This window comes from Oncorhynchus nerka, linkage group LG4 (assembly GCF_034236695.1).
Source record: "Oncorhynchus nerka isolate Pitt River linkage group LG4, Oner_Uvic_2.0, whole genome shotgun sequence".
NCBI classification, from domain to species: domain Eukaryota; kingdom Metazoa; phylum Chordata; class Actinopteri; order Salmoniformes; family Salmonidae; genus Oncorhynchus; species Oncorhynchus nerka.
Genome location: NC_088399.1, coordinates 65,304,135 through 65,328,714, shown reverse-complemented (window position 1 = coordinate 65,328,714; position 24,580 = coordinate 65,304,135). Strand labels below are relative to the sequence as shown.

The 24,580-nt window shown below is 40.8% G+C and overlaps 2 protein-coding genes across 5 annotated transcripts; one reads left to right on the top strand and one right to left on the bottom strand.

The window, feature by feature from the left end:
- Nucleotides 1-1,147: 1,147 nt before the first annotated feature.
- On the bottom strand, nt 1,148-17,630 carry LOC115128443 (CREB-regulated transcription coactivator 2-like). Of its 3 annotated transcripts, none has more exons than XM_065017756.1 (15): nt 17,549-17,630; nt 13,248-13,408; nt 10,680-10,781; nt 8,803-8,916; nt 6,411-6,472; nt 6,262-6,324; nt 6,076-6,179; nt 5,853-5,926; nt 5,642-5,691; nt 5,333-5,544; nt 4,784-5,235; nt 3,670-4,671; nt 2,687-2,773; nt 2,393-2,549; nt 1,148-1,936 (listed from the first exon to the last, which is right to left on the bottom strand). In XM_065017756.1, the coding sequence occupies exons 2-15, from the start codon at nt 13,269-13,271 to the stop codon at nt 1,755-1,757; spliced, it is 2,685 nt and encodes an 894-aa protein (XP_064873828.1). In that variant the 5' UTR covers nt 13,272-13,408; nt 17,549-17,630; the 3' UTR covers nt 1,148-1,754. The 3 variants fall into 3 exon arrangements, with proteins under 3 accessions (XP_064873828.1, XP_064873829.1, XP_064873827.1); XM_065017757.1 differs by having other exon boundaries at nt 3,670-4,638; XM_065017755.1 differs by lacking the exon at nt 17,549-17,630 and having other exon boundaries at nt 13,248-13,436.
- On the top strand, nt 14,673-19,667 carry LOC115128444 (protein JTB-like). 2 transcript variants are annotated; one of them, XM_029658295.2, is made up of 6 exons: nt 14,673-14,799; nt 15,845-16,032; nt 16,121-16,161; nt 16,519-16,604; nt 17,084-17,160; nt 17,483-19,667. In XM_029658295.2, exons 2-6 carry the CDS (start codon nt 15,935-15,937, stop codon nt 17,637-17,639), a joined length of 459 nt encoding a protein of 152 aa, XP_029514155.1. In that variant the 5' UTR covers nt 14,673-14,799; nt 15,845-15,934; the 3' UTR covers nt 17,640-19,667. The 2 variants fall into 2 exon arrangements, with proteins under 2 accessions (XP_029514155.1, XP_029514154.1); XM_029658294.2 differs by having other exon boundaries at nt 14,674-14,799; nt 17,081-17,160.
- The last annotated feature ends 4,913 nt before the right edge of the window (nt 19,668-24,580 follow it).

Sequence of the window (24,580 nt, the reverse complement as noted above, 5' to 3'; positions counted from 1 at the left end):
AATTTGGGAATGGGCTGAATCATCCTGTGGACGAGAGCCAATTAATGAGTGCGTTTATTTGTGCTTGTGAATGCCAAAGGCTCCCATCTCAGCCCTAACATTCCATGTGAGCATTTTTATAGGGCAAATTGTGAAAAGGCTTCTTACTGTAGTTGTACTTTATTATTATAATTATTTTAAACTCATGATTAAGTACACACTTTCAGTTCTGTGTAAAACAGTATATTATCTTATCATTGTTGCTCAACAAACAGTACACAATGACATGTTACACTGAAGCTGTCTGTTTGGCACTGCCAAGATAGGATATACTGACCTGACATGGGTCCTACACTGTCTAATGATCGACTCACGCACATATAAATATCTGACGACATTAGAAGAGTCAGAAGGGAGCAGGGTTTTTTTTTTTTTTTTACACTGATCTGAGGTCAGTTTTTATTGTAATGGTTTAATAATTGGTTAAGATAAGCTAATCCTGGATCTGCACCTGAAGGAGACCCACACCTGGAGCAGTGAGAGAAAAATAAATCTCAGGGAAGAACCTTATAGAAACAAGGTTTGTTGCTTTCTTTCCCAACCCCCTGGATGTTAGTTATTCTTTGGGGAAATGGGAAGCATAGTTTGGGTCCATGTGCTCTTCAAAGTAAACTGAAATGTGATCATTCTAAAATATGTTTTAGGCTTGTTTTAAATTCTTGATTAATGTTTATTTGAGCTTCAATGTGTCAGCTAAATTAAGTTAGAAATCGGTATGGGATTAGAAAATGTTTTGTATGATCTTGTAATTAATGTTACTTTGACACCCAGTGTTGATTGTTGCCACACAAAAGAAAATGGTCAAACTTCTCCTTTGGAATGAATTTAAAACATGCTTCATAATCAGGTTGCAATCACAGAGTAAATTACCATGTGGAGTTTTTACCTGTGTTTTTCAATTAGGCAACAATATGTTACCTTAATTTCAGAGCTAAACGCAAAATGTAATGCAAAAACACCAGTACCTGAAATATTATTATGCAATCTAATACACAGGTCATGTTCATTTTTATTTTGAGGAGACTTTACCTTTAAATTAACTGAATGGTAATGTATTGTCTCAATCCATACAATTGTCTTTTTTTTAAAGAAGAAATGGATAGGCAAGTTATTTACTGCTAATTTATTTTCTTTGTTAAACAATGTCTGGTACAGAAATGTCAACATGTTTTAAAAAAGCAACAAGGACCTCTAAATATAACTGGGTTCTTGGCCACATTTTATATACACAATATTGTTTTAGATTATATATATATATTTTTTTTCCATCTCTACAAGAGATGGGAAAAGGCAGGCTGTTAAATTATGTACATTTGTATTACAAAATATATATTTTCTTTACAAACTACACATCTGTTTTCATTATTCAACTACATTAACACTAAGACGCAGATGATGCCAGCTCTGGGCTGCATTTTTCCATTGCAGGCAAGCATTAAATTACAACTAAGAAAAAGTGCAGTCAGCTAACCAGTCATGTGAGGCAGTCAATGTCCAGTGACATGCTTTTCAAATCCCATGACATGGGACCTGTCCAATCACATGAGGACGCTGTAAGAAATACCATGTCCAATCAAATTATGTCCAGCAGTGAGAGATCCTGAAACGCATAGTTGGCTGTAGTTTATCTACAACTGACATTGCTGCCATCAGAGGATACCAAGAACGCCATCTTAGTTGAAAATAGTGTTCCTGGATGCATCCAATTCCCCAGGTCACCTAAGTAGGTTAGAGCAGTGTCCTTTCACAGAGTCCTCGACCATGTCTCCATCTGCCAGCTTGTTAAGCTCCTCCAGGTCTAGGGGATCGATCTGAAGGGGGTTATCCAGGGCAAAGGGGTCTGCATCAAATCCCAGCATGGGCAGAACTCCAGAGAAATCCTCAAAAGCTGTTTTGTCTATTAAGTGGGAAACAAAGATAAAGTGGATAAGAGAGAAAGATTATGACCGGGATTAAATCCCGGATGCGGGTTACAGGCATTATGGCTTTTAAAGGTAATGCTCCCGTACGCGGAGTTCCCATTCACGGTAAATGCTGCACATGTCGGCTCAATCGGAAATTGCCTTTAAAAGCCGCAATGCCTGTAACCCGCAATCTGATTTAATCCCGCCCAAAGTTTTAAAATAGACAAGATAAGATTTATAAAAGGTTTAAATCACGGTGGCAATTAAAAAAAAAAAAAGTTTATGATTCAATTGCCAGGTCCAACGTTTCAGGAAATGGACTTGTAACTGTCTGGATGAAACAATACCCTGTGTAAATTGAAAATAAGGTAACACTTCCCCCAAATGTTAACTATTTAACTGCAGCAAGCGATTAAAAAGTATAAGAGGGGGGAAGGAGTGGGTCCTACCTGTCATAAGGATGTTATGACAGTCCACACTGCTTTGGTTCTGGCAGTGGACGGACATCTGAGGTACTTGGATCCCACAGTAAACCCCTCCATCTTTCCCAACCACAGATTGAGGCCCAGAATCTCCCCAGAGAGGCTCCTTACTGAGTTGTCCCAGCTGTGCAGAGTTGTGGACAACCAACAAAGATTAGAGACCGTTAGATTAAAAGTATGGACACTGAATGAATCGACAGGTAAAATAGAGTTGTCCTTTCAATACTGTTAGATTATTTACAGTTTTAGGTCTTAGGTTACCTGCTGGGAAAGCGCCTGAGTCTGGCTGGGTGTGAGGTGTAGGCCCATGTAGGACTCATTCTGGAAATGATCCAGTATGGAAGAGTCCTAAGAAAGCAGAAAGGGGGCGAGTGAACCATTAATAGGGCTGCACATTGAAATTGCAATATTGACATGCGCATTACCCATATCGCAAGAGATCGATATCGCATGCAATTACATCCGTTTTGATAGTTAACTTGTTTTTTCTATCTTGCGGCTGCTTTCCTCACACAACAAGCCCGCACCCTGTCACTCTAGCAGCACAGTTCCCCAGTTAGATTCACTATACAGATTTGAGCCAGTTTGCTACAGTAGGAGAATAATCCTGCAGCAACAGGACATTTGAATTATTATGTGGATGATAATTAATGGACATGTTTGTAGGGGTTGATACATTTATGGTAAGGGAAAATCAAGTCTGAAATTTCAAAGTGGAAATTACAAACTTCAAATGCCTTTTTAAACCTAAAATACAATACAAGTTTTACAGGTACGTTCTCCTGCAACAGGGTTATCAAATTAAGATCCTACATCTAAGTTTGCCTGCAGTTATGTTAGGTCAAATGCATTCAACTGATTGTTCCAAACAAGAACGATGCTGTTTTCCACTTTTCTTCTACATTCTATTCCAACAGTTCACCAAAGTGTTTTGATCTATATTGCACATCAAACCGCAAAATTTGATTAAAAAATAGCAATTCCAGTTTTTGCCCATATTGTGTGGCCCTACATTTACCATCCCTTACTGACCAAACATCAAATAGCCTCTTACTGATCCTAAACATAGCCTAAACTGACCATAAACATAGCCTAAACTGACCCTAAACATAGCCTAAACTGACCCTAAACATAGCCTACATCACAGACAAAACAAAGAGGCTGATAAAAGTGCAAAATGTACACGGACACAAAGTCAAAATAAACAAACTCAAACTAGTGAAAACAGATGGGGTTATTCTCACATTGTAGAGGTCCGGACTGTTGTCCATGAAGGAGTTCATCTGTGAGGAGAGTTTGGTCAACTGAATCTGGTCCTTCTGACCTTGCACCTTTTGATGTGCCCAGCTCCTTCCCTGGACTTGGGTGTGATGCTTACGAGTCATCTGCATCGTTGGTACTTTTTGTGGGTTTGACATGTTCTGCCCACTCAAGTTGAGGCTCTGAGATGGCGGGTATGCACACTGGAGATGCCACTGATGTTGCTGCTGTTGCTGCTGCTGGTTACCATTTTGCAGCTGCTGCTGTTGGTATGGTTGAAACTGCTGGAGCTGCTGTTGCTGCTGTAGCACCTCATCTTGTCGAAGTGCTCGGTGTTGCTGAGGTTGTCTTTGGCATGCTTGTTGATACTGTTGCTGATGTGGGTTCTGCTGGTGTGGGTGTTGCGGGTGCAGCTGGTATTGTTGCCTTTGCTTCTCTTGCTGTTGCTGTGGGAGGTTTTGGTACACTTGTTTCTGTTGTTGCTGGTGCTCTTGTTGTCGTTGATGCTGTTCCTTTTGTAATTGATGTAAGTGTTGTTGCTGTAAGTTCTCACACTGGTTTGACCCACTTTGACATTGCTGTTTTGTGTCCAGGTCCTGACCTTCTGTCTGGACATGCTGGATCTGGCATTGATATACTTGATTTGGGTGTTGGTACTGTTGTTGATGGTGATATTCCACTCGTTGGAGATTGTGTGTCTGTGGGAGCTGTTGCTGTGGGTGTTGTTGAGGATGTTGTTGTTGCTGCTGCTGCTGCTGATGTACACCTCGTTGTTGTAGATCCCTGGATTTCTCGTGGGGTGGTGGCGTTTCCTGCGGTTCCTGCCTGGGTTGCTGCTGCCCCTCTGTCAGAGAATGCTGCCGCTGTGGCAGGCCTCTATGCATGGGCTGCTGAGCTGCTGGAGTACCCTCGTATTGAGGTTGGCAGTGACGATACCCTGGTGGCCTTGATTCCTGTGGTAATTGGTTGGTGTTCAGGAGAACTCCCTTGGAATTTAAATAAGAGCAATACATCAAACTGTCTTAATATGGAATTATATGAAATAATCGTATTAACGAAAACAATGATGTCACTTAAATTCCAGTTTGCTGGAGATACCTGAGTTATAGAAGATAACTTTGGAGACCCAACCGGTGAAAACTGTTTAGATTGGAGCCAGCGAGACTCTCCGCCAGTGGGAACGGCCAGTGGGCTGAGGGGAGTCCGCCTCCTTGACGGCGGCACCTGCGTCTGGCTCGTTGGACGTGGGGAGCAGGATAGCGAAGAGGAGGAGCAAGAGCGGGATCCACCAATCCCACTGCTGTAGCTACAGTGGCTAGTTGTGGATTGCAGGGATAGGCCGCTTAGGGAAGAACTGCTGAGGAAGGACTGGAGGGATTGGTTGCTAGGGGATGACTGCAGGGAAGTGTTGCTGAGTGAGAAGTTCAAGGAGCTGGAGCTCAGAGAGCTGGAAAGGGAGTGGCTGCTGAGAGAGGATTGGATATTGGGGATGCTGTGGGAGGACTGGAGCAATGGGTTACTGTATGAGCCTTGGAGAGACAACGACAAACCTGAGAATACAGAATAAATGGACACCATCATCACCATGTGAACATACCTCAACTGGCACCGACATACAGTAAGAACTTAGCACACAGACAAACACACCTGGCAAGGGAAATTCATGGTCCCTGGCTCCAAGGTGAGAGGGAGTTCCAGGTAGGTGGCCAGTGCTACAGGCAGTGGGTTTGTCTGGGTCCACACCTACTGGCTGTGGGGAGGGGAGGTGCAGGCTGGAGAGGTCGGGCAAGGAGCCACTCACATTGAGAGCGGACGGGACGTTGAGAGCACTGAACTGCTGATCTGGCGAGGACAGGATGCTGGGGAAAACCACAAGAGGGAAAGATGGGAGGTTCAGCTAGGGCCCAGGGGTTGACTTTCCTTTTGACCATATTCATTTGGAAAAGCGGAACTTACTTTACACCAGGGAATTTACGTGATTTGATTCCAGTGGGAAGTGCAGGACACTAGGATGAGAAACAATTAGCAAGGAAACATCAGCTACATCAATGGGGAAAATAGTCAGGCGTCTGCTAGACTCAATAGAGAAATATCGCACCCGTTCGTTCGCATAGGAAATATGAAGCATTGTGGATGGTTACATTGGCAGGAAAAGGGAGAATAATACCTTCTTGGTATTTCTTAATGGTTTTCCCTCTTCTAGGACATTCTCCTCAATCGGAGGCACTGGATATGGAAAGACTGAGTTGACAAAGAGGAAACCATCAAATTGGATTAACGCATGGCATAGAAAATAAAGGCATTCACTATAATTAACTAAGGACTAACGCAAGAACACCGAACACAATGCTATGACTATTTCAATACGACCGGAGGCATTGTGGACTTACCACCACGTCTGTTCCGTGAGGTTAAAGCCTGCTGGTTGGGGCTCAAATGGTCCCCTGTGTGGGTGTTCCTCACACTGGTGTGCAGGGCCGAGTCTGAGTTAGTTCTGGGGAGGAGAGCACACATCTTAGAGGGGAAAGCAAGAGCGTAGAAGAACAGCAGAGAAACACCATGGATACATTGCTCACCTATTAAGTGCTGTGATGGGAAGGTGCATCTGTTGGCTTTTGTCCACTGTGCTTGACCAGTTCCTTTTCGTGTGACAGAATCAGAGTCAAAATATGTATTAAGATATTTATTACGAAGTGAACTAAATATATCAGTTTGGATCCGTTACCTTCTCCAGCTGGGCTCGGGTGGTGGAGACAGATGAACTGAGCGGTAGGGAGAGTTGTCAGTCTGTGACGGAGTGTTAAGGCTACACACAGTGTCCTTAGAAAAACCTAGGCATAGACCTACTGTTGGCAAACAATGGTACGAAAAGTTGACAGGGCATTGTCTGCACTGTGCGGTGTGCATGATTAATCCCCTCCATCGGTTTCTTAAGTGGGTCAACTTTTAACCTCTTAGAAAAAAAGGTGCTGTCTAGAACCGAAAAGGGTTCTTTCGGCTGTCCCCATAGGAGAACCCTTTGAATAACCCTTTTTGGTTCTAGGTGGAACCCTTTTGGTTCCAGGTGGAACCATGTCCACAGAGAGTTCTACATGGAGCCCATAAAGGGTTCTACCTACAACCCAAAAGGGTTCTACCTGGAACCAAAATGGAGAGAGCCGAAGAACAGTAGTGTGGCATTTGACCCCAGCCCGCTTTTACACACAATAGATGTTTGGTCATCTTGCAATAGGCAGGAAGTAGGCTACTGTGGATTTAAGGCAATAGTTCACCCCTTTATTGCAATATAGAACTATTGCTTTACATCCACTTTTATGGTCGTCCTCCAGTGCTTGACTTGGGCAGGAGCTCACCGGAGCTGAGTACTGGCACCACCATTTTACTACTGTTTGAGCTCCTGTTCCTCTTCTAGAATATTAGCTCAAAAGTATTGTGGAGATCCTGCACCTAAATGTAAACAGTGCTGGCACCCAAAATGAGCACAGGCCCCTATTTTAGTCCAAGTCAAGCACTGTCGTCCTCCATGCACTTCAGATATCTGAAGTGCATGGAGGACGAACATAATTTCTGTGTGCTTACTTTACTAGAGTAGCAAATGGCTAATGTTAGCATTGACCATTAAAAAACCCTTAATAGCTTCTGCTTGTGCTTTAGACAACTATGAATCACAGCCAGTCCTATGTTAGTGTTCACCAATCTTTTTTTAGTCAAGATCACTTTCTAAGTCAAAATGCAAGCTGAGATCTACCGCTCAGGTTTAAATTAAATAAAAAATGTAAAAAATAAATAAAAATATGACTTAAAAAACATAAGCCTATAACAACATTAACCCATTGAAAACAGTTATGTATCAATGATGTTTGTGCAGTAGGCTATAGGCCCAATACCTTATCACTGCATATTGGCGACGCTTGAATTTCCCTGCCAATGTTGTTCTTCTCAGACCCTTTTGAAGTTATATTTCAAATAAATGGTATATAAGGTATATGATCACACTGGTAATATATCACTTAATGTATTACTTGTGAAAACATTTTTTTTTACTGGACTGAAGGCCTGCATCTGATGCTCAGTCTGAGGAGAGGTATTGGTATTTGGTATTTTATTAGGATCCCCATTAGCTGTTGCAAAAGCAGCAGCTACTCTTCCTGGGGTCCACACAGAACATGAAACATAATACAGAATGACACAATACAGAACATCATTAGACAAGAACAGCTCAAGGACAGAACTACATACATTTTTAAAAAGGCACACGTAGCCTACATATCGATGCATACACACAAACTATCTAGGTCAAATAGGGGACTCCCTGTCCCTTCTCTCTCCCTCCGCTGAGAAAAGGGACACAGTCCTCCAGCTGATGGCGAAACTTAAGTCGAACTGCATTACTTCTGCCTCGTGCACCAATTCATGTTGTTAGTCCTATGACCAGAGAAAGTGAAATATTCCTCGATATTAAAAAAGACACAAGCCGCAAATAATAACGCAATTTTATCGAAACAAACATTTTATGGCTTATTAAACTTTTGAATAAAGTGTTTACAGTGCTGAATAACAACTTAAACATGAACTTACTCATGAAAACAGCAGCTCTTTGCTATATTCATTGAGTCTCTCTCTAGTCATGGTTTTAAAAGCTTTGAAATTTCACACGATCAACTTCGCTGTGCGTTTGAGGCTTCTTTTTACAGTCTATGGCACGAGGAAACTTTTGGGACACAGTGATCTGAGCTATCTGATTGGCCTATAGGTGCACTTGATTTGCTATCTACTATGCAGGCTGGGCCTGCCGGGTAGGCGGAGTTCTACCTTCCATAGATATGAAATGGTTCAAAATGGGAACACCTTGCCTTCCCGGCGCTAGGGCTGCTGAATCAAGTGCACCTACCGTCAACAGCACGAAACAAATACGAAAATAGGAACGCAAGGCTTTATCGTTGTTTTTTTAATGAAATGTTTGGTGATTGACTAGGACTGGCTGGACCGGTTGGTGACCACTGTCCTATGGGATCAACTAAGCAATACAGACATTGTTACGCTAGCAGTGACCTCACTTCACTTTGTCACTTTAAGTGACCCGTCACTGCCTGCCCTTGACTGAGCATAAAGGATACATGTCTCCTGTTTGGCCTGACTGGGAAACTGAGCCGCCCCTCTCCTTGTGTCCGCTCTGCCATTGGGTGAAGTCTTATGGGGCAGCCATTGTCTGGACTACAGGGGAGCTGAACCTAACAGTCAGACAGATCAAGGGTTCATTTGACTTTCAGTAGCCTACAGTTGAAGTCGGAAGTTTACATACACTTAGGTTAGAGTCATTAAAACTCATTTTTCAACCACTCCACAAATTTCGTGTGAACAAACTATAGTTTTGGCAAGTCGGTTAGGACATCTACTTTGTGCATGACACAAGTAATTTGTCCAACAATTGTTTATACAGACAGATTATTTCACTTATAATTCACTGTATCACAATTCCAGTGGGTCAGAAGTTTATATACATTAAAGTTGACTGTGCCTTTAAACAGCTTGGAAAATTCCAGAAAATTATGTCATGAATTTAAAAGCTTCTGATAGGCTAATTGACATAATTTGAGTCAATTGGAGGTGTACCTGTGCATGTATTTCAAGGCCAACCTTTAAACTCAGTGCCTCTCTGCTTGACAATATGGGAAAATCAAAAGAAATCAGCCAAGACTTCAGAAAAAAATTGTAGACCTCCACAAGTCTGGTTCATCCTTGGGAGCAATTTCCAAACACCTGAAGGTACCACGTTCATCTGTACAAACAATAGTATGCAAGTATAAACACGATGGGACCACACAACCATCATACCACTCAGGAGGGAGACACGTTCTGTCTCCTAGAGATGAACGTACTTTGGTGCGGAAAGTGCAAATCAATCCCAGAACAACAGCAAAGGACCTTGTGAAGATGCTGGAGGAAACAAGTGCAAAAGTATCTATATCCACAGTAAAACAAGTCCTATATTGACATAACCTGAAAGGCCACTCAGCAAGGAAGAAGCCACTGCTCCAAAACCGCCATAAAGAAACAGACTACGGTTAGCAACTGCACATGGTGACAAAGATGGTACTTTTTTGAGAAATGTCCTCTGGTCTGATGAAACAAAAAATAACTGTTTGGCCATAATGACCATTGCTATGTTTGGAGGAAAAAGGGGGAGGCTTGCAAGCAGAACAACACCATCCCAACCGTGAAGTACGGGGGTGGCAGCATCATGTTGTGGGGGTGCTTTGCTGCAGGAGGGACTGGTGCACTTCACAAAATAGATGGCATCATGTGAAAGGAAAATGATGTCGATATATTGAAGCAGCATCTCAAGACATCAGTCAGGAAGTTAAAGCTTGATCGCAAATGGGTCTTCCAAATGGACAATGACCCCAAGCATGCTTCCAAAGTTGTGGCAAAATGGCTTAAGGACAACAAAGTCAAGGTAATGGAGTGGCCATCACAAAGCCCTGACCTCCATCCTATAGAAAATTTGTGGGCAGAACTGAAAAAGCGTGTGCAAGGTTTGAGGCCTACAAACCTGACTCAGTTACACCCAACTTATTGTGGGAAGCTTGTGGAAGGCTACCCAAAAAGTTTGACCCAATTTAATTAATTTAATGCTGCTAAATACTAATTGGGTGCATGTAAACTTCTGACCCACTGGGAATGTGATGAAAGAAATAAAAGCTGAAATAAATCATTCTCTCTACTATTATTCTGACATTTCACAGTCTTAAAATAAAGTGGTGATCCTAACTGACCTAAGACAGAGAATTTTTACTAGGATTAAATGTCAGGAATTGTGAAAAACTGAGTTTAAATGTATTCGGCTAAGGTGTATGTAAACTTCCCGACTTCAACTGTACATCATATAACCATTGCTATAGCCTACATGTACGTTAATGGGCTAATAAATAGACAAATGGTTGTAAATAGTAAGTCATGTAGTTAAAAGTCATATGTTAGTAATAACTCTCACCTGTACATCTGAGGTGCTTCTCCCAATCTGGTTGACATTGGGAAGGGAGCCTCCGTAATAGGTGCCAAAGCTTCTGGCCTGCCGCGCTCTCTGGACCTGAATCTGAGACCCGGGAAAGAGTTGGGCGATTAAAGGAGGAGTGAATAAAGACAACAACTAGTTTCAATTGGTTAATTACCAGAAAAAGCTAATGGCATTTACAGTCAATGTTATAATAGTCTTGTATAATGGAATTACTGGTAATTGTAAAACTGAGACAAAGTATATTCCGTATATAGTGACACTATAAGAGTGAGTCAAGGTTACTGTTGGCTCAGTCTCGGAAAGAATACCCCCTGACTGCCAACCCTTGGCATGAACATGGAAATCAGATACTGCAGGAGAAATACCCTGACATACTTCAAAAGCCAATGTGTAATAATCCATAAGTGTAGCTGACTACTGTCTCCTATTTCTATTTTAAGGATAGTGTTGCATGGTGGTTAGGTAACGTGTCGAATTAGGGTATTAATGATATGTAAAGTGTAGGCTATGCAAGAGGTCAATGATCTACATTAAAACAAGTGCCATGAAGTCTAGGCTCCTCCATTTCAAGCCAGAGCAGTGGGCTGCAACTCATTGCACCTGACACCCAGTCTGGTCTCATTGACTAAACGTAACATAGTAAATGTAAATCCAGGACACTCAAATTTGTATGATATGTTTTTCCATTTGGTATGGTTACATAAGACAGATGGTTACTTAAGGAAAAAACAAAACTAGGGTGGAACCCGAATATCTAGCAACCCAAAGCTTACGTGTTTTAATCTCATCACGGACAACTTTAGCATTTGAGCTAATTAGCAACTTTTCAGCTACTTACTTATTTTTATCCCCAAACTTTCCTTATCCCAGGATACTTCAACTGGTGACTATCCAAAAGAATAAAGAAAAGGGAGCATTCAGTTGCTGTGTAATCTCATTTTTTGACGGGACAAACAAACAATAGGCTTACGTTTTTGCATGAATCGCTTACGCTTTCGGCAGAGTGCTCTTCATCGGCCACTCTGATGAAGGCAATTCATGCCAAAACGTAGGCCTATTGTTTGTTTGTCCCGTCAATAAATCGATCCGGTTTATGCAGCAACAGAGTGCTCTTTATTCTCCCATAAGGTAAGGGATGTTTTTTGCATTTTCAAGTCCTTCAGTCAAGCACCTGATCCACCCCCCTTTTTCGTTTAAGCTGTGCTGAAGCGCATTTGGGTATACCTTTTTACCATTGTTCTTTTTAGCTACTTTGCAACTACTTAGCATGTTAGCTAACCCTTCCCCTGACGCTAACCTTAACCCTTTTAGCTAACACTAAGATGAACCCTTTTACCTAACCCTAACCCCTAGCCTAGCTAATGTTAGCCAGCTAGCTAACGTTTGCCACCTAGCCTGAATTCGTAACATATCATACGTTTCCCAAATTCGTAACATATTGTAGGTTTTGCAAATTCATAACATATTGTACGTTTTGCAAATTCGTAACATATCATACCAATTGTAATTTGTATCATGTCATACGAAATAGGTGATGGACATCCACAAATTAATACATTCTCATACGAAACGTAACATATCATACTAAATGGAGTGTCCCGGATTTACATACAGAATAATACAACATGCTCTGAGACCAGGTTGCGACACCAGAGGCTTATTCAATAGGATTCTGCATTGTGTTCACAACATTGAAGATTGAGGTGCAATGTAGCCCAGCTATAACATGGACAGTGCGCTCTATAACGCAGAATAGGGGAACGCAAACTTGCGCACTTTACACATACGTTTACCATGTTTCAAACATATATTTATTACACCCCCGGCAAAAAGCTGGAGTCAAATTCACAGAAGGCAATTAGATTCCAAAACGATAACATAAAGTATCATATTATCCACTACTTAATACACTCACTGAACTCTGAGGTTGTAGCACTCCAACTGTGTACTGGGACAATGACACACACTCCCATAGAAATAGAATAGTAATTATATTTAATATTGACACAATAACAAATCAGCACACTCCTAGCCTAATAGACACCCCCATGAATAGCAACGTGAGGACATAGCCCATAACTCTTAACATATTTACATTGTTCAAATCTACTATGCAGGCTACCCCAAGATTGCAATTTGTAAGTCTTGCCTTGGAGGTTGTGGGAAGCCTGCACTCCATGCAGCTCTATGGCAAATCAACAGGTGTTATAAGCATGCAATAAATGTGGTATAAGTATATATAAAGCATATATTATGTTTAAAGATTACAGTTAGAGTGTTTTGAAGTTAAATTATATCGACACTTTGGATTAAACTGAGATTTGTCAACCAGGGTATGGACTATTTGCGGTGATAGTCTCTATATTGCAAAATCGAGCGCGCTGCTTAATATGGCCTGGAATTTATTGCGTCTCTGAAAAGTAAAAACAAAGTCCTCTGACTGTCTGGTGGTCAACATCACTGACGTTTGATTTTTTTTTCACGGCTTTGTGGTTACTCAAATTTTATCAACACAAAGCGCGTAGGCCTGTACTCTTGACTCACCCTGGTGGAAGTGATGTCCATCATAACCTCCTGGAAGGCTGCGGTGTCCTCAGCTTGCCGCTGGGTGAGGAGTGCTATCTTCTCGCTAAACTTTCGCGGATTGCAGGACCCAGAACTAGAGCCTGGCCCCTGGCCTACCCCGCAGCCCCCGTTGCCTGTACCTGCCATAAACATAATGGATCACAATTAGTGTACAATTAACTTGACACAAGCCCCAAGAGAACAAGTTGCAAGCCGAGAAGGACGACTTTATTCACGTCATTTCGAAGCGCTTTGTGGGATATGTTGTTCTTTAATAGAAGCGGGAGGCGTGTAAACCACAAAATTAAACTACAAGACCCATGCTTAGTTTTTCCATCACAGACAAAAACAACTTTGTGGATATGGGATATGTGGTTTTGAGTGTTGTGTCCCATGACATTGTGACGACGTTGTAATTACATTGTTGTTACATAGTGCCTGTTTATAGTTTCTTACAGGTTAACTATGGCTAATTTATTATAGATTTATATATCAACCTCACCATAGAACAATTGTCCTTTTTTTATCACTTAGTCCTCTCTTTTGTGAGTTTATTTCCAAATCATTGGCCACAACCAACCTGGTATAATTGTATTATAGAATCTAGTATATACCATTGTTTCTACCATTATAGTTATATATTATATCTACCATTATAGTATCTACCATTGTTTATGAATAGACACAGCCATGGTCTACCAGTATATAACATTATTGGAGACACAGTGGACCTGTATCCACTGATAATAATCTGCTGTACCTGCTTATGTATCACCCTTACAAAAAAAGATGGCAGAAACTTCAGTTAAAAGTGCAGTATCTGCTGTCAACTGTGGTATTTTGTACGCAGTAATTTCAGAATAACTGCAGTTGAACAGCAGTTATGGTGCACTGTAACTGAAGACACACTGCAAAATTAATGCAGTAAAAAAAACTGTTCTTTTGGAAGCAGTATTTGAAGCATACTGCAGTTACACTGCACTCTCAATACAGTTATACTACAGTGTACTGCAGTTATACTGCACCCCGACAGAAATATATATTTTTCATAAGGGCAGGTATTGGGGACGTGCATTGGCTACGGTCAACTGGAAATGAAGTAGGCCTACATTTGATCTTACATGATCAAATATCAAGTTAGATACTACAGAGCAATATTATACATAAGGCCAATGTATGCCCAGAAGATACCTTTGAATGAAAGTGTAATAGAGTGGAGTTGGTCATCATCTGGGCAGACCGGGCCCCTAGTAATTTCAGTTATCCAACATCATTTGTCATATAAATTGTTTTCCAGTTCTTTCACTAGCAGCATACCTAGACACAGTTTATTAACGGCCTGCTTTCAAGAAGAGTGCTAGGGGGCGCTGTCGGTACTGGGAACGGGTGCAACGCATTTGATGACGTGCGTATTCATCAGCGTTTACAACATGACTCAAAATGGCTGTGCTCTTCTCCACTGGACGGCTACTCCGGAACTGAAAGAAAAAGCAACCTAATCACACCAACAATTTGTTCGACATCTGTTAAGGTTTGTTTTTCAACGAATAATATCGTAATCTAAGGGTACATTTTTATGTTAAATTCTTTCCGCATGTGTATGAGAAGGGCTTTTGGTGAGTTATGCTGGCTAGCTATCTTCTCACTATATAACGTTGTTACTAGCTAACGTAGAGTAAGTAGTTAACCTAGCGAGACTATTTGGAACAAAATAGCCAGCTGCTAATCATCTGGTTTGGTATGTCATGTAGCTAACTTGGTTGGTTAGTGCCTAAACGAATTAGTACCTTCACGTTGTCAAAAAAAGAGAACATAGTTTACTATTGACGTTACCTAGCTAACATGTAGCTAGCTAGCTTCGTGATGCATACATTGGTCAGGCGTGGTTTTTACGTTAAATGCTTTCAGCATTTGTATAAGGGCTTTTGGTAAGTGTGCTAGTATGCCACCTTCTCACTATATAACTGATAATAGTTAACTAACTTAGCTAGCGTTGTAACTGTTTCCAGCTGTTAGCCAGCTAACGTTAGTTGGCCACAACTGCACTCCCTAAAAGCGACCCGCGTTATCTGCTTTGCTCACAACGTTAAGGAGTTACCTAATATCGCTATTGGAAAGATGAGATCAAGGTTGAAGTCCAGTTGACTGTTGAAATATTTACTGCATTGTCTCATTCATTGGTGAGTTCAGAGATAAATTGCTGGATAAACCACACCTGGCTAATGTATTTATCATAAAGTCGGTTACAGCTGTTTAGCAGCAGACCTTCCCCACAGAAGTAACGTTAGGTGTCCACAGTCGACCTACGCTGTTACTGTTGGGGGGGGGGGGTTCGTTTTAAATGACTGGAAGACAGAGGTCTGAGGTCCAGCTCTAGAAACAGTTGAACTTGTCCAATTGAAGCATGCTGGTTCATGTAATGAGATTAAGTGGCAACTAGATAAGCTTCTTTGACCTTTAAACAGTGTCTTAGTGGTTGCTAATTATAAAAGGGATAAAGAGGTGTTTAGTTGTTGAACATGAGCATCGCCCTTGCCCATTGTTTGTCTCTTAGTGGTCATTTGATTGTGTGACAGGTATCAGCCATTTTGGACCATAGAGGATAATTCCACTATGACAAGCTTCCAGCCTTGATTGTAATTGTGGCACACATCTCACACACCTGCATGGGGAGGATGGAGAGCGATTGCAGAATCCCCATGTTGTGCTTGAGGCCCAGAGTCCTGGCTTTGCATGCACTCTTCTGGGGTTTGGTGTCTCTCAGGTGAGTGTACTGGTGTTGTACTTCTTGCTGATAATGCTTTATGCTCTGCATTGCTTCAGAACTTAAGTGTCATTACTGTCTCTTTCAGAGTGTTTGGTGCAGCTCTGCTGAGTGAGGAGAAGATCACAGGTACTATACTTTTATCTGTATTTAAGAATGAGTTGGAGAACTTGAGTACAGGATTGATGTGGTGCTGCAAACACAAATGAGAGTGCTCATACATTTTTAGTATAGCAAGTTAGCAACATGTTTCACGGAGAAGCAAATGTTTGTGCGTGGGGCTGATATGTGCATCTACTATTTGCAACATATATCAATGTTCCAGTAGAAGCTCCAGTTTGCTTGACTCCTGTCAGGATAAGAAAATGTGTGCCTCTGTTCGTGTCATTAAGCACAATTTCTGTCATTAAGCACAATTTCTGTCAAAACTATTCTCAGCCCTTTTCAGATACTGATTCAAGGCTTTTTGTTTTGCCTGTCTTCTAGTGGCCAGGCCGGTAACCACCCCCTGTTGGCAGATGGAGGAGTTTGTGGTTGCGGTGGAATGCTCCCAGTGCAACGCTTTCCAGTCGGTGAGATCTCTCTCTTTGTCCATCTCCCTCCCCACACTTCTGCTGACTTTTGGTTTCATCCTCCAATAGATCTCTGCTTAATAGTTTATTGTTGGGTGACGTGAATGTATGCCATGAATGTAGTCATGGTTTATGCCACCTCACAGTCCAAATGGTTGCTTATGACAGTGGATTTCAAGCTGCAACAAGGCCTTTTAACTGTTAGCTATAGAGAAACTTAGATACTCATATCTGATTTTAAAGTGGACAGGTTTTGAGATAGCTCAGTGAAAGAGAACACTGGTATTGTTATCTGGTTTAGGATGCTTCCCAGCCAAAAATAGAACCCTCTCCCCAACTTTTCTGTTGGACCCATTAAATTGCCTTGCACCTTCCACCAACACATTACTGTAATTAAAACATTGTTTTGTGTTTGTTGATGCATCATTTGGCAGTTGGTAGACTAGGCACCCTTAACCATCCTGTCCTCACTCTAGAAGTCATGGGCAGCATGTACTCAGACGGGATACGTGGAGAGGATCAACTGCACCAAGTCTAATAAAGACGAGTACAAGAGGTGAGTCCCTACAGCTGCTATTGACATTTCTTTGTGATCGTAGCTGTGATGCCGAGCGATCTCTTGATTTGACAGGTTGGATCCAGATCTTGTGTGAATTGGATGTAATTAACCTGCGTAAACAGTTGACTAATAATAAAAAGTACGCTCTAAAGAACTTTTTCATCATAGATTACAGAAGACAAACTCAAATGTTTAGACTACTACACAGACTGATTTAAGTTTGAATGAAGATCTATTTATGATTTTTACATATCAGAAATACTATTCAGTCAAGCTAATATTTCCATAATAAAGACGCTTGTTTCCCTCCTGCACATAGCTGCCGCTCTACCCTGATGGAGGAACACCTTTTCTGGAAGTTTGAGGGAGCCATGTTGGGCCTTACCATACTGTTCGCCCTCGTAGTGGTCGCTAGGCAACGTTCGCTGGACCGGCTTGCCTCCGAGAAAGTCCGCAGGCAGATCGAGTCCATCTAGCACAGTACACCAGAGTGAAGAGACTAATAGACCTCAACATAGTCGCTCAGCTCATTTCAAACTCTTAAGAATGAACAGAGCCACCGAATTTCAACAGCATGGAGGTCTGGAGAACGGTATATCCGACAATGGGCCAGGCTTACTGGAAAACGGTTTCTAAATTTTGTTATTGAAGAAATGAAAATGAAATCAAGATTGAGAATGAAACTCCAGCCCTAATTATAACCTGCCAAAGGACAAATGATGAACAGTGTCTGGTGTTTTGTCAATGGAATTATTATCCCTAAAGGGAATGGCTCTTCTGACAAAGTCTGTGAAATTGATGAATGTTGGGAACTGGCTGCATTCTAAGTAGAAGACAATTGATGGATTCGTTCAAGCCACATACATGGTTCTTTAATTACGTTTGAATGTATTTATTTTTTGCCTGTATACAGAATTGTCTGACAAATGCCAAACAAGTTTCTGGCACATGTTTCTGTTCTCTGAGAGAACCAAGAATATAATTTAGTGTCAAATGCCCTGTCTCACTTGGAAACATGGACTAATAACTAGGTCTGTGACTCGAATGGATCAAAAATCAGTCTTATGGGGGCATAAATAAGAGTTTGTTCTTAACTAACTTGCCTAGTTAAATAAAGGTTACATTAAAAAAAATAGGGGATGGGTTTGCATAGTGTTACCGTGTACTGGAGTATGAGTGTCATGCTGCAATGCTGTTTTCACCTTTGTGGGTTTCATATTTCCAAGTTTCAGTATTGGTGTTCTACTGAAAGTCTACAATCACTATGTTGTGAAATCTTATGTGTTTGGAGATTCCATTGCAGACATGGTTCTAAATGCAAACACTAACATTTGACTACTAGTGTTTTTGTTAGGCTATAGAGTATCCAATATACACGACACACATTCATTTTAAAAACTGTTGGATTTCCACTGATTGTGACTTTTTTTTTAAAAATGTTGGTTGGTCTCTGAGCTTAGTGATTTGTTCAAAGTAATGATTATCATATTTTTACATTTAAACTTTAAATAATGTATTTTTAGGAAAGGTGTAAGATGTTTTCAAACCTCAGCAGCTGACAGATTACAAAATAAATGGGGGGGGTATCTGGGTTTTTGTTGTAATTAAATCCACTTTTCGGGGTTATAATCGACAACACAAGTTGAATATGAAAAAGATGCTTCCCGGAGTCAACTTGGCCTACAGTATTTGTATCAATACACTTTGATGTACCAGGAAAGCATTCATTGTATTTTTCACTTGAAAATGTGCAGTTTTGTTATCAATACAGTTGGAGGGAGACAAAACAGCACAACTGACATGGGCCATCTAGATTGAGCTCCACAGACTCTTTTGATGCTCTTGGACAGCAGAAAATGTGGCCATGTTGAGCTCCATCTTTGACAGAACAGTACTTGCCCATGTTGGAATTGCACTAAAAGAGAAAAGTAAATGACAAAGTTGATTTTGTTTGTGAGCGATTGCAATAACCAAACAAGGGCACTGAAGTTGGTGTATGTTTCCGAGTAACCACTAGATGTTGCTCTAGTACCACAGAATCAAACTGAATGCAACTAGAGAAACTTGAAGCCCTACTCAAAGCTGGTAGGCCTAACTGGGATATCCCAGGAACCTGGTTAAAGGTTTTGATTGGGCCCTTGGTTTATAAAATACAAAAATTAGGAAAGGAGACTGTTAGGCTACTGAAAACAAGTTGTCCAACTGCATATTTAAAAAAAAATATATATATATATATATACAAAACAGCTCTGTGAAGCATATAAGATAGGCCTAAGCCTGTGGTTAGTTACAGACCATAATGTACAATAATTGTGATTCGCTTTCTGCGTAACGTTAAACTTTGACATACTCCAGGAATTTCACAAAACTAAGGAAGACCATTCCCTCTGAAGCTGTCCCCTATCTTGGAACTAGAATAGAAGAGTGAAAATGACAGCTATATTGGGGCTGAGACCATAATAAAAATCATCATACTCTTACCATTAAACAATTATACTAGACAATTGATTCGTAGCATTAATTTATTCTCTTAGCCTTATCAAATGACTATGCTGTTTGAATCATAGCCAGGATACCTAACCTAATTTACCAGTTTATGCTCGTGTGAGTCACGCGTTTTCAACGACAGGACGTCTGGTAGTCTTGCCTCTACTCCAACAGACAGAAAGTGCACAACACAGCAGAAACGATACACACGGTAATTTCCACAGTGGTCAGACAGTTGCGCTGCTGATCTGTACATGCCACGCGATTCACAACGCGCGAGAACTCCAAGGTGCTGAGCGGATTCCTGGTCAAATGGTGAGTCGTTTGACGCCGTTGTCCCCAAACAATATTTGTCTCGACGTCGATTACTGACACGATTACTGTCCTCGATGCACAGTAATCTTCCTGTTTCTTATGGTTCAAATCCCGTTAACGGGATCGATTTGACAACATCCGGTGAAATGGCAGAGCGCCAAAATTAAATTATAAATATTAAACTTTCATGAAATCATACATGCAATACACCAAATTAAAGCTACACTTGTTAATCCAGCCAATGTGTCAGATTTCAAAAAGGCTTTACGGCGAAAGCAAACCATGCGATTATCTGAGGATAGCATCCCACCAAACAAACACAGACAATCATAATTCAACACGAAACTCAGAAATAAAGATATAATTAATGCTTTACCTTTGACGAGCTTCTTCTGTTGGCACTCCAATATGTCCCATAAACATCACAAATGGTCCTTTTGTTCGATTAATTCTGTCGTTCTATATCCAAAATGTCAATTTATTTGGCGCGTGTGATCCAGAAAAATACTGGTTCTAACTCACGCAACATGACCACAAAATATCTCATAAATTACCCGTAATCTTTGTCCAAACATTTCAAACAACTTTAGGTATTTTTTAATGTAAATAATCAATCAAATTTAAGCCGGGATAAACTGTGTTCCAAAACTGGAGGAAAGCTAATTTTTTATTTTACCTTTATTTAACTAGGCAAGTCAGTTAAGAACAGCTCGGGGATTTGAACTTGCAACCTTTCGGTTACTAGTCCAACGCTCTAACCACTAGGCTACCCTGCCGCCCCAGAGTGGAGCGTGCTTTCAGGTCACGCACCTCGTTCTGAACGGGGCTACTTCTTCATTACACAAAGGAAAAACATCAACCAATTTCTAAAGACTGTTGACATCCGTTGGATGCAATATGAACTGCAAGCAACTGCCTTAGAATTCTAGAATCCCATTGAAAAGAGTGACCTCAACAACAAAAAAATACTGGATGGTTTGTCCTCTGGGTTTTGCCTGCCAAATAAGTTCTGTTATACTCACATCATTCAAACGGTTTTAGAGTGTTTTCTATCCAAATCTACTAATAATATGCATATCCTAGCTTCTGGGCCTGAGTAGCAGGCAGTTTACTTTGGGCACGCTTTTCATCTGGACGTGAAAATACTGCCCCCTAGCCTAGAGAAGGGAACGGATTTAATGATCACATCAGGTGCAATGACACTTTGACAGGTTGACACAGGCTGTAGGCCTTGCCGTTTAGCTCAAATGAACCAAACATGGTTTATATCCACAAGACAGGACAAACATTGCCTATTAGCTAATCACACAATTTAATTTTTGTTAATCTACAGTGCCTTAAAGTGTTCCCACCCCTTGACATTTTCCACATGTTACATTTAGATTGTCACTGGCCTACACACAATACCCCATAATGTGAAAGTGGAATTGTTTTTCGAAATGTTTACAAATGAATGAAATATGAAATGGCTTGAGTCAATAAGTAATCAACCTTTTTATTATGGCAAGCCTAAATAAATTCAGGAGTAAAAATAGCTTAACAAGTCACAATTTGCATGGAATCACTGTGTGCAATAAATAGTGTACTATCATTTTTATCACTATCCACTCATTTCTGGGTAACAACCTTACTAGCTAGGTTTCCATCCAGTTGGTGAGATTTTCATGCCAATAGTCAAAATAATCTGCATAAAAACAATATGCTCATTTTCCCACCATGTTTTTCCATCTAATTTACTTGTTGCGGATAAAAGCATGATGAGGTAGTGAACATAAAAATAACTTTTGCGTTAAATTCCCACATTTTAAATGGCTTTTCATCACATTTTAAACTCTACTGTTGGTTTTGGCACAAACATTTTGCGTTATATAGTATATGTGCACACCATGGTCTTGGCACGTGTGCTCAAGCCAACAGCTTGCAGATATAGCCTACTACATGATGAGATTATTATGGACAAAAGCACTAGAATATTTTTATTTGTCAAACGGCAGTCAAGCATCTATCCTCCATTTAGATTGGGAGTGGCAGTGAACAACAATCTTCAAGTCTTTCTGCAGATGTTCAACTCTGAAGCAAGTTCTCATCAAGGATTTGCTTTTATTTGGCTCCATTCATTGTTCCCTCTATACTTACCAGTCTGCCAGACCTTTCCGCTGAAAAGCATCCAGCTAGCATGATGCTGCCACCACCATGCTTCACATAGAGATGGTGTTAGACGGGTAATGAGCTGTGCCTGGTTTTCTCCAGACATATAGATTTGCATTCAGGCCAAAGAGTTAAATTTTTGTATCATCAGACCCCAGAATCTTTTGGCCTCATGCTCTGAGCCTTTCACATCTTTTTGCAAACTCCAGAAGTGTTGTCATGTGCCTTTTTCTCAAGTGTGGCTTCTATCTGGCCACTCTCCCATGAAGCCCTGATTGGTGAAGTGCTGTAGAGACTGATGTCCTTCTGGTAGGTTCTGCAGTCTCAGCCAAGGAACTCTGTTCTTTGGGTTCTTTGTCACCTCCCTGACCAAGGTCCTTCTTTCCCGGTTGCTCAGTTTGGTCAGACGGCCAGCTCTAGGCAGAGTCTGGGTACTTTAATATTTTTTCAATTTCCCAATGTGGAGACCACTGTGTGCTTGGAAACTTTCAACAATCTACAAATTGTTTTTATACCGTTCCCCAGATACTGTATATGCCTCATCACAATTATATATTGGAGCTCTACAGATAGTAAATTAGACTTCATGGTATAGTCTCTGCTCTGACATGCAATGTTAGCTTTAGGACCATATATATATATATATATATACAGGTGTGTTCATTTCTAAATGTCCAAACAATTGAATTGGTCACAGATGGACTCCAATCAAGTTGTAGTGGCATCTCAAGGATGATAAATGGAAACAGGATGCACCTGGGCTCAATTTGGAGTGTCATACTAGTGTAAATGAGATATGTCTGTATTTACAAAAATGTCAAACATGTTTTCATTTTGTCATTATGGGGCATTGTGTGTAGATAGGTGAGATGAAAAACTGTCGCACCCTGATCTGTTTCACCTGTCTTGTGCTTGTCTCCACCCCCCACCAGGTGTCTCCCATTTTCCACATTATCCCCTGTGTATTTACACCTGTGTTTTCTGTCTGTTGCTAGTTTGCCCTGTTAGGTCTTACCAGCGTGTTTCCTGTTCCCAAGTATTTGTTATCCAGTCTTCCCGGTTCTGTCATTTCTGCCTGTCCTAACCCTGAGCCTGCCTTCCGTCCTGTACCTGTCTGACTCTGACCTGGTTTACAAACCTCTGCCTGCCCTGGACCTGCCTTCCGTCCTGTACCTGTCTGACTCTGACCTGGTTTACCAACCTCTGCTTGCCCTGGACCTGCCTTTTGCCTGTCCCTTTGTTATAATAAATGTTCTGAGAATCGAACTATCCGCCTCTCGTGTCTGCATCTGGGTCATATACTGAGTCATGATAAAAACATCTATTTAATCCATTTTGAATTCAGGCTGTAAGACACAAAATGGGATTAAGTCAAGGGGTATGAATACTTTCTGAAGGCACTATTTTATTTTCATAAAAAGATTTGAATGATACATGGTTTCTGTGATTGTTTTCAATTAAAATGGTCAAAAATAACTTCTTAGAAATAAGCTATTTCTCTAGAAAGAATTTGGCCAGAGTGGTCTGAGAGTGGAGGGGAAACTGAAAACTAGCTGTTATTGGTAGAGAGGTTTGGAACTCTCTTTCTTATTGGTCTATCCACTAATTTACCACCTGCTGATGTCACCAGGCAGGCCAAAACGCCATCCCACCAAAACAGGCTGATATTTCAGTTGGTCTTTTCCAACAGCTCTTACACTTAAAGGGCATTATCATAATTTTAACAATTTCACAGTATTATTCCAACCTTATAGTGTGGAAGTAGATATATATAATACATGAGAATCACATTTTTGAAGACACCTGGCCTTTAATATCTGAAATCTGCTAGTTGAAAAGGCCATAGGTCATCTTCATATCTCACGCATTATTACATTATTTTCATATTATCTCAGCCAAAAGGTCAGACAAGTTGATATAAACTATTGGTGATAGAAATGTGCATCATATAAATGTTTGTATATACACTGGCCCATTAACCAATGACTGAGACAGACTCCAAATCCATCTGGCATTAAAGATCAACACTTGTCCATCCAGGTCAACTCAATTCTTGAGAGGTTGATTCATATTTGATTGTAAAGTCTTATGATGGTAGCACAATTAGTCATAGGCCTAGTCATTATGGAGCGAAGACATCTGATCTTCTGCAACAATGTAAAATTACTTCCAAACGTGCAGTTATCACCTTGGTCTTTTATCCATGAACTAAACTGTGTTCAAAATTCCGACCTAAAAAAATGTAGGCCTAATAAAAAATAGCATTTTTGACAGTATTTCTGATGGATGAAACTTAATCCAATGTTTCAATTTTCAATGTCATTATAAACAACCCATTTGGAGTTTTACCAAAACTGATTCAAATGTAGGTGTAGGGCTACAAATGCAATAGGAAAATAGTAAGTGAACTGTTTTTTCAATGGGTCATCTAAAGGCTAGTACTCTACAATGCAAGAGGACGCGTGGA